This window comes from Sipha flava, unplaced genomic scaffold (assembly GCF_003268045.1).
Source record: "Sipha flava isolate LNK unplaced genomic scaffold, YSA_version1 217_pilon_pilon, whole genome shotgun sequence".
Classification (NCBI taxonomy): domain Eukaryota; kingdom Metazoa; phylum Arthropoda; class Insecta; order Hemiptera; family Aphididae; genus Sipha; species Sipha flava.
The window spans coordinates 1,961,917-1,973,197 of record NW_020272843.1 but is presented as its reverse complement, the minus strand read 5'-3'; the positions used below and the strand labels follow the sequence as shown (position 1 = coordinate 1,973,197).

At 26.5% G+C, this 11,281-nt stretch overlaps 1 protein-coding gene across 1 annotated transcript; it reads right to left on the bottom strand.

Annotated features, from left to right (window-relative positions):
• On the bottom strand, positions 1-5,470 carry LOC112683005 (myrosinase 1-like). The gene is made up of 12 exons (XM_025553831.1): positions 5,333-5,470; positions 5,153-5,245; positions 3,468-3,739; positions 3,258-3,392; positions 2,418-2,540; positions 2,140-2,329; positions 1,928-2,025; positions 1,728-1,869; positions 716-858; positions 491-625; positions 267-370; positions 1-150 (listed from the first exon to the last, which is right to left on the bottom strand). Exons 1-12 carry the CDS (start codon positions 5,349-5,351, stop codon positions 21-23), a joined length of 1,584 nt encoding a protein of 527 aa, XP_025409616.1. The 5' UTR covers positions 5,352-5,470; the 3' UTR covers positions 1-20.
• Between the last annotated feature and the right edge of the window lie 5,811 nt (positions 5,471-11,281).

Below are 11,281 nucleotides of genomic sequence, written 5' to 3'. Positions count from 1 at the left end.
TACTATCAAAATCTCAATTATCAATTTATTGAAATATCCATTGGCAATTTCTTGGTTGTAAACAATTGGTTGAAAAACGGAAAACTTCTTTTTTTCGAACGTGGTCTCGATTCATCATTGAAATCCACTGCATAAATTCCAAATTTCTTCCTGCAATATAAATTAACACCTTTCAATTTATTGCATAAAATTATAAGTTTTATATCTTTTAGGATATCAATTAGTATAATTTTATATAGGAAATTGTAATATTTCGATGTTCTTACCAATAACCAAAACAAAATTCTAAACCGTCTATAAATGACCAAACACAGTATCCAAACACATTTATATTTTCATCCAGAGCTTCAAGTAATTTAGTTAAGATCCCCTAAAAAATTAGACTCAATTTCAAAATAATCAAAATAGATAAAACATATTCTATAATTCTTGTTAAATTGATAATATATATTTTAATGATACTTTTTTGAAAACGTTGAAGAGTTCTTACTTGGTGATAAGCAATTTTTTTTTCGCTGTCATCTATATCTTGTTCCTCGGGAAAACCATTTTCACCTATGATAATCCTTGGATTATTCATATTTTCCTTAGTCCATCTCAAGCAATTCAAAAAGCCTTCGTAAACCTCAAATAAAAACATAAAATATAAGATAAGGATTAGATATACATAGATAAAATAAATAATAATATCATAAACAAATTATTGCTTTCATACATCAGTTGGTGTTATGCTGTCAACATCTATGTAATATCCTCGATCCCTTCTCTTACGATTGGGTTCTGTGTCTCGTTCCTCAGAGGTCATTGGTCGAACTTTTACGCTGGAGAAATAGTTGACCATTACAAAATCAAACGAACCTGTTGCAATCAATTGTGTTTAAATAAATTATAATGATCAACTGGATTTCCATTGGGAATATTCTAACTATAGAAACTTTTAACCATCAAGAAAATCTAAAAACTCGAATTTTAAATATATTAGGTATCCAATTTCAAACCTTAAGAATATTATCACATAGAGAAAAAACGTCTTTCAGTTTATGATTAATATTTTTTATATATTAGAGATTAATATTTTTATGATTATATCTTATATCAGATTAGGTTAATTATAAAAGTACATAACCGTTCGATAAATAAATAATTAAGATATTTGTTTATAGTAAATTATTATAGAAATCTTTTTTATTGGTAGCTTAAATTTTTAAATATTGATTTCTAAATTAAATTGATGATCAACACTTCTTGGTGCGTTACCGAGATCGTGTTATAATTCGAGATGTGAGAGAATAGAACAGCTTAGGTATTTTGAGGATTGATGGAAGAAAAGGCACTATGAAAGGGGTCTATCACGGTGTATAGGAATGTTATTATAAGTAACTTTAAAGTATGTTATGAACTTAAATAGCCGAAGTTAACACATTCTATTTATACAATGTATTTCGAATTTATGAACCATTTTATGGTATATTTTTATAGTATATGTATATTTGTATTAAATTTCAAATTTTCCGCGTATTATTCGAATTGTCTGGAGTGCCTGATATTGATATTTTTATCTACTTTCTGTACCGGTCACGTTACAGTCAAGGCTACAATTTCGTGAAACGCATTATGTTTTCGTCCTTAACATTAAAAAACAATCATTGGAATTATAATTTTGGATCTTTTTATTTTAATATGATTCGTGTATGTTTAAAACATTCCAAAATCGGATTTTTACTCACCTTTAATTAATTCTTGTTCTTGCGCTGTAAATTGTTTAATACGATCAACCCGTATTCCTTCCCGTTCGTTAGTCGCCTTGACGCTCTCCAACATCTCGTTCGAGTATTGACCGGTAATGTAGACATCCATAAGAGCACCAAACTAATAATAATATTAAAAATGATACTAATGAATTACATAGAAGTGTATTAGAATTTACCGTTAATTTTCGTGCACGTTCAGCGCACTTTTGATGTTCCGGATTGTTTGGATCTTGTGGATAAAACCACATTGTGTCAACGCAGTAACCTAGTTGCCCTAAGACAGTAGTAGTATACTAACATTAATAAATTATCGTTAAATCGAATAAAATAATTTTTTATCATCAGCTTCATTCGCCATTTTATATCAATGTAATACGAAATCAATCACCTTTTTGTTTTTCTTTGAAATCTGTGTTGTACATTTTATATATTTTAGCCATTGAAACTATACAGTTATGTATTGTTTTATAATCGGAATATCCGCTGAATGAATTTTCTTTGTAGCCAGGAGGGATATGTTCGGAACTGTATCCTTCAGCGGAAAACCAAATGTCAGAAGACACTACCCAATGTTTCACCTATTGTTTCACAAGTTATATCGACAGATTGTATTAATTTATGACAAATCTTAAATATTACTACTTTGTTAATGGCAATTTATCTTACTCGGTCCCCAAAAGATTCAAAGCAAAGTCTGGCGTAATTTTCGAAGAACGTGTACAATGTATGATTGGTCAGCCCTCCTAAAATGATATAATTTGATCCCATGTCGTAATGGTGCAGATTAACCTGAAATCAATGGTTTATATTTACCAGGGTATTGATAAAGGGATCTCGAAACTACGGGGCAGATATACTACAATGTAGTCAATACATGATGGACGGCAAATGGGCCAAATAAATATTAGTTCATAAAAAAAAAAAAACCTACCGATACAAAAAAAAATTCATATATTTATAATATAAATGTTAAACAAAATATGTATTAAGTACATTCCAAATATAATTTTACAGTAGTAGGTAATAATAATAATAATTATTAACAATTATTGTTATCGTTAGTGATGATTGGTTTTTGATATTTTGTTTTGTCTACCGTTTCATTAGCTTACACAGATAAATACAGACGAAATCAGAACATAAATTAAAATATAAACATGAATAAAATACATTTTTTTGTCGGTTCATTAATTGTCGTTTAGTATTTATTGTAATAAAATAATTATTTGATCATAGATATATGACAATATATCCACCAACAAGCTGTGTTATAATTTAAAAAACGATCATATATGTTATATGTAGTTCTAATGAGAATAAAGTTGAACAGTATTATTATGTCAACAACTTACACTCAACTGCGAGTTCAAAAATGTATTATCTAATTAAAATAAATAATATATTTTATATATTATTCAATTTTTCTTCATATTTATAATATCAACAATCACGTCAGTAGGTAAAATACCGAAGAAAAAAAATTCAGTAAAAAACGATAGTAATTACCACTGGTGTTATTCCGTTTTCCAATAATTTGTCAATTAGACTATTGTAATATTTTATTCCAGCATGTCCCGGTAAGTGGTCGTACACTTCCGGAATAATTCTTGTTTGAGCAATGGTAAAGCGGTAAACTTTAACCTGAAAATGTAGTTCCAATTAATATTATTCTGTTATTCTCATTGAGATGGTTCCTTGAGTAGGTTCGGTACTAACACCCAATTCTTTGAGTAGTTGGACGTCGACGTCTGTTTTGTGGTACGAGTCCGCAGCTATATCTCCGTTGAAATTGAATTGTGCTTCGTCTTCCACAGCGCTCGACGGTACTTCGTATATGGCCATCCCTTTGTACATATCTACTAATCTCGGTTCGATGTCCTTCTGCTTAAGATTTTCGAAAACATGCTCTGGCATGTTTAAAAAGTATCTGAACTTCAGTTTTGCCTGATTTTTATGGAAATAATCATCCCAGATAGTCGGTGGTTTGCCTGAAATAAAGGTTATATTTATTTATATTAAATGTAATAATTTAAACGAAAAGGAATTCAATACCAGTGATTCAATATATTTTTGATATTTAAATAAATGTATTTATAAGAAACAACACAAATAAATTAGAATTATACTTCATTTTAAACGTAATATATTTGAAGCATTCCATAGAACAAAAGCATTTTCGTAATCTATTGTATTGAAATATAATTTATATTTGGATTCCAAAAAATGTAGTGTTTCATATTAAAAACAAAAATTATTTACTTAAAATAATGTAATTATGGTTTTCATATTTTTGAACTATAGGCAGGGTCCAAATTTTGGATCCCTAACTAATTTCATAAAAATGCATTTATGTTTTAAAAACACAAATAATTTTCTATTGAATGTTTTATGTTAATGATCAAAACACTTTAAATATATTATAAAACTATTAAAGTTAACAATATTATTTATTTATTTTTAAATTCAAATTTTGATTCAAGTTTGAACTTGAATATTGTTTTGAATTCAAAAAAACAATTTTAGAATCCATATGGATTTATTTTTCTCTGGGTCATATTATTATGATATTATCAATTTAATAAAGGGTCATATAATAAACTTTCAATTTTTTCCTCGATTTTTATAAAATGCAAAAAATGAAATTTTAAATCAATAATATTATCGGAAAACTTAATATTACCAATTATTAAAAAATATAAAATAACAAGAAGTTATAACGATTTCTATGTGGTTGAGTCTCATTTAAAGCTTGAAGAACATCGTCAAATCTGATTTTCTAATAGATTATACAAAAGTCATAAAAATCATAAAAATCTGAGCCTTAGATATACATACAATTTAAAATATTTGTTATATATTCTAAGTATAGGAATAAAAAGGTGTGTATCTTATAAATATATATATCGTGTAAACACAGTATAACTATTTATTTTCACTTTATCTACATTTTGCTGTTTATTTATAAATTGTAAGTATTCGTAAATACCAACTAGAAAATCTTTCCAATCATTCAATTTTTATTTGGTTTTGACTGGAGTAGTTCTTCTGATATCATCTTGAATACAGGCACATACGAAAAAGAATAAAAATAAACATGGTAAATCTAATTCCAATTCCTGTTTCTCATAAAATCTAAATATTTATTCCTATTTAATATTAATTTATATGAGTTATTGAATGCAGAATTTGGTATATTTTCGTACATTTTCCTAGCATATCCTCAATGAAATCTCTATTAGCCAAATATTTAGTATTTAATTTATATGAATTGGTATGTCCGTTCGTCATGATTTTATGAATTTAGTTTTTGCAACGGTAACCTCCTCCGGATAGAAACAATAGTGTTAGTATAATTTAAAATTATTTAATCATACAATATTAAAGCAACACGTTATACTTACCCTCGTTCCAAGCTCCTTCGACTTGATATGCTCCGGTTGATGCGCCGAACAAAAAGCTTTCCGGAAACTGTCCTGTCGATGCGAAACACGGAGCTGAAATATTTTAAATATTTCGCGTTGAATACTTTCTAAATACGCAATTGACAGTAACAAAAATAATTAAAATTATAACTGTCTTACCATTATCCTTTGTTGTCATTTTAAGGGGTTGGATTACTTATGAAAATAATGTTTGAGTTTTTACGAAATAATATTAACTGTTAAACAACTGATCGCGTGAACAATGGAGAAGAACTATTTGCAATATTCCGTCAAGTAGTTCAGTTGCCATATTTATATGAAATAAATAAGCGAGTTTAATTGTATGACTAATAATTAATATCGGAGGTTTAGATAAAATAATACGTTGATGATTTATTTCAAATTTAAAAACTTTGCTGATTAATCTTGAAATAATTTATGGCAATAAATTTCCTTTTGGGTTCAAAAAAACTCATTTATTAAACTTATTTTATTATTAATTATCAGAACTAGTAATATTGATTGGTAATTGCATAATAAATTATTTTCGAAGAAACATTCCGTGATGACCTGTTTTTTTTTTATACATCACAGATAATGAATGAAATATCATTTTTGTCTAGGACTGTACTGATTAATACAATCTTAAGATATTTAAATTAAATTACAATAATAATTTAGTTAATGATATCAGTTTCTTGCGGACAGTCTGTACCCCTACATTTTCGAGCTTCCGTGATGTTTAAATTGGTGTTGTTTAAATCAGGGTTAAAACGTACAATACAGTATAGTATAAAACATAATTATCGTTGTTGGTGAATTGCGGCCCATACAATAATCTATATATGTTATTACATATATAATATATAGTATACATAGTACATCTATATAAACATCACAATATAAATTTATTAATACTCCGTATTTTCTAGTATTGTCGTATATTATTAATATTTGTAATTTCAATAATATAAATAAAAAAAAATTATTCGTAAATTAATAATGCCGTATAGTAATTTCATTTTTTAGCTATTATTTTGGTTAAAATAATAATAATAAAAAGAAAATATATGAAAAATAAGCTAATAAATATAATAATATTTTGCCTTTCTTGAATATAATATATAATGATAAATATAAATTAAAATATAAATATTCTACTGTTTTGGCAAAAACTTATAACTTAACTATTTAACTAATTCAAAATTATCTATTTCTCTTAGCTCTAGTTTTGTCATCTGTTCTCTAATGATAGCATTTTTTTCACACATTTTTTTTGTTCTTACACTTTTAATTCTGAATTGTATGTATGTTTCAGACTGAACTTCTAGTAACACGTCAACGAAGTTATAAATGTGATTGCTAGTGTAGTACGACATATTTGGTTTTGAATGAAAACTTTCACAGCTGTTAGTAGTACGGTTACAGCTAGCAGTAAATTGTGCTTAATTATTTAGGGGGGAATATAGCGTCTGGAGATATATAGTTTTCAAAAATTTAGTCTATAAATTTCACAATTTGGTCATTTTCAGCAGGCTGTATTGCTAAAAAGTCGTCAGTCAAGCAATTAATGATGTTTTCAGGCTCCAAAAAATGGTAATCCAAAAGAATATTTTAAATAATGACTATCATCTGTGTTACCATTGTATAGTTTAGTAAGTCCTAAACTTTGGATTTTCCTCCACTAACTTTGTCCCAAATGAATTCCGAGCGTATAAATTTAGACGGTTTGCAAGAAATGTCAACTAAAGCTTTTCTTTTCAGAGAATTACCTACTTATAATTTGCCTGTTTAAGAATTTTTCGTCATGTTTTCTATGTTCGTGATTGGTATTACTTTCAACTATTATATTTGAAGGTGATCATTTAATAATGTACTTACAATTTTTGAAACAGTAAAGCCACTGCTATACATCATCTTTTAGTATGTTATGAAAACGGAATTTGTAGCCATCGTATATAATAAGTAGCTTCGATTTTTCAATATATATAAATTCCATGACGAAATATTCAAATACGTTCAATTAATAATAATAATAATTATACTAACTATTATACAACACTTATACGAACAAAGATTGATTTCGGACTAAATACGATTTTCATTTTACCATTTCAAATTAACCGATTATCATAGTTAATGAAAGTCATATGGCAGAAAATACAATAAAACGATCTATATTATCTTTATTATATTATATAAAGATATTACTTGCCATACGTATCGAACAATTCGTTTACCGTTATTCGTTTATCACTAAATGTATAGCCAACATCGTATCATACATATTAGTTACTAGCCATTAGGTACATAGGTAATGATAATTATTCGGGCCGCAACTCACCTATACCTAAGATATTGTCGGGCTGCAACTAATCTACGGCTAAAATATTATCGGGCCGGAATTCACCGGTCTCCAACATCGGAAACAACACGTCGGGCCGGAACTCACCTACAACCATAATTATATACGTTTTTTACCGTATAAATATAAAATCTCTTTCGAACAATAATATATTTTTAATTTAAACTAAAAATAAATAATGAAAGTATAAATTATAAATAGACGATTGGCTATTAATCTGTTATTAATAATTATCATTATATTATCGTGGACGTATTAATGTATAAAAAAATCATTGAACATGTGATATTTATAATATTTTTAATATTTTTATATAAATAGAATTTACACGAAAAATGTAATTATTTAATAATTGATTTTTGTATTTTAGTTTAAATACTTGTGCAAAGGTTATTTTTATTTATTTATTATTTAATAAAAGATAGAGGTATCAAAGAAAACTAAAAATTACTTTTAATTAATATGTACACATAAATCAATATTCCAAATAATTGACTGGACAACATTCAATTTTTGCTTAAGAATATGAATATAATAATATACGTTTCAGTAAATTTTTATTTAGATGGATAATTAAAGAATTAAAAATGATAATTGTAAACAAATTTTTTTTTTTTATAATTTATATAACACATATAATTTTACCAAATACGGTACATAATATATTTTTACTAATTATAAAAATTTAAAACAGAGCTTTGCACCCGAATTAACCCGAACCCGTAACACCCCTAAAAACCCTTAAAAAATCAAACACCGAAAACCCACATAACCCAAATGATTTTTTTTTAAAACATCCAAATTAACCAAAACCCAAATAATTTTTTATTTTACAATTTTTATGTGACATATCATTTTGTATGTATTTTTTGTAGTAATTTCAATTTTGTCATTAGTTATTTAATAGTAAAATTATTATTTACAAGAATAATTTCAAAAATAATATACAAAATTGTTAATTAATCTAAATGTATCTAAATAAAGTTAATAGCAATATACCATATTGACAGGTGTACATGATGGTATGGTATGTTGAATGTTCAAGTGTAAAAAACTGGGATACTATTTTTAAAATTATCCCAAGCGGATACGTTGTATTATTATAATATAATAGGTAATAGGTGTTCTACGAATAACCTAGTCGTAATTTATTGCAATACTGTAAGTCGGAAATAGAATTGATATCTCTCGTATGATTTCCTAAATTGTTGTTCGCATTATTCGTATTTGTTCAGTGAATGGCGTGTACTACATATGTCTATGGCGTGAATTGTCAATTTCTGTTGGTGTAATAATTTCATTGAAACATACATAAGTACAAATTATTATTATTATTATTATTATTATTATATTATGCTATGTTCAAGCTAGGGCGTTTTTAGTGTGTGCACGCACCACAAACCATAAGCGGAAATTTGGTGAAATTAATATAATAAATATAATAATGAACACGAAATCTTATAGTGTGATCAAACGAAATCATGTGGTGCTCAATATTTCGGGCACGTCCTCGAGAAGGATTAACTCGACTCTTCCCTACGAAATATTAAGCGCATTGTTCGCGGTTCACCGGCATCAATATTTATCACGATGTCAGAAATAATTTTTTCGTTTCGAATCATTGAACTTAACAAATTACGTTGTACAGAAAATTTGATAATTCTACGTTTGATTAAAATCACTTTTTGAACTCCATAATCGAGTAAATAAACAAAATATGCAATATCCTAATTCATAGAAATAAAGTTCATTAAAAATGGATGCACTGTCGTTATATAAGACTGTTTGGTTAACAATATTAGTAAAAGTATTAAAATTGATCCTCCAGTAAATAGTGGAAATTGCTAATGAGTGTTAATTCAAATTCAATGTGCCATCAGAATAAAAAGCTTTTCGACATTTCAACTACAGGTAATATAAAAAATCTATAGAGATCAACAAAATTAAAATTTTTATCAAATTTGTTTTTCGCCGAACTCATTTATTTCATCCAACCATTGTTATTCACCTCGTTCGCCGCTTTGACATCGAATATTAATAGCTCAACGTCGATATAGATGAACCGAATATAATTTGTGTAAAATGCATAATATAATATATTTGTCATTTATTTGATAATGGTATAAGACCATTATGTTATCTATGATTTGCTTTAAAATGCATAGAACTACCGAAGTGCCGAATTCCATCAAGCAAATTTTAAAAATGAAAAATATATAAATTTGAGTAGATTAAAATACAATAGTAAATTATGAAAATGCATAATAATCTTTTACGCATTCTATACAATTAAAAGAGAAAACTTTTTTTTTTAATTCAATCGAATTGAGTCTATTTGACTCATTCAATAGTTACCCTGTCCATGGAAATAATATAATAATCTTATGATAAAATTATATTGTTTTTGTTTTTGTGGTACAACGAATAAATTTGTTCATTATAATTTATTCATTTTATTTTTTTATAAACTATTTAAGCAGAATTTTAGGTTTCCAAATAAAATTGTTTTATTTAGCTTAAAATTTTTTTTTCACTTATTTATTTACTAGTAATCCAACACGTGATCCATAATATTAGTATTAAAATGCAATTTAATAGGTGAACGATGGTAAATTATTGTACAGGGAGTGGCCTTCATAAATATGTTCGCGATCCACACAAACAAATAAAATAATAATACGAGTCAAAATGTTTATAAATATTTTTTACAATTTTATCCATAAAAAATTAAAATCCATAATAATAGCAGTATAAAAAGTAAATTTACATTCTATAAATAAAACATGAACCACATCTGACAATAATAAGCCACATGTGACTCACAAGCCGCAAGTTGGCCACCCCTGTTATAGTATATTCACTACATAAGAATTAGCATATTTTTTACTGCTAATAGTAACTACTTCTTTAAACAAAAAAACTGTAACTGAACCAGAAAAGTTTTTTCTTTTTCTAGAACCAAAAACGATTAAATCAAATGATTCCAGTCTCTAGTTAAACGGATTTTATTATATGAGAAAATTAAAAATGCAATAATTGGAAATTATAAACCGCAGAGGTAAATCAATAACAGATTTTCTCCTACGGTATTCAATTTCTAATTTTCTTGTATTATATTAAATAAATTATAAAAATTTAACCTTATATTGATCTCCAAATTAATAAAACTCAAAGTGTGGAATTATCATAACTTTTTTATTTATTTTTTTTTTTTTTAAACAAAATATCTATAATATCAACGAAAATAAAAAATCTTGAGTTCTTGTGCCAGGTGAATAAATTTACTATCAATTTAGTTATAACTATCATATATACATATATATATATAGAAGGGATAGTTAGGAATTGAAAAATAATGATAATCCTCCAAACGTTTGTAAATCTAAATTGCGTAATTGTATATTTCGTAGCTTCCATGACTATAACAAAAGTGTACAGCAATAATAATTTAAAAGTTATACTATCAAAATCTCAATTATCAATTAATTGAAATATCCATTGGCAATTTCTTGGTTGTAAACAATTGGTGGAAAAACGGAAAACTTCTTTTTTTCGAACGTGGTCTTGATTCATCATTGAAATCCACTGCGTAAATTCCAAATTTCTTCCTGCAATATAAATTAACACCTTTCAATTTATTGCATAAAATTATAAGTTTTATATATTTTAGGATATCAATTAGTATAATTTTATATCGGAAATTGTAATATTTCAATGTTTTTACCAATAACCAAAACAAAATT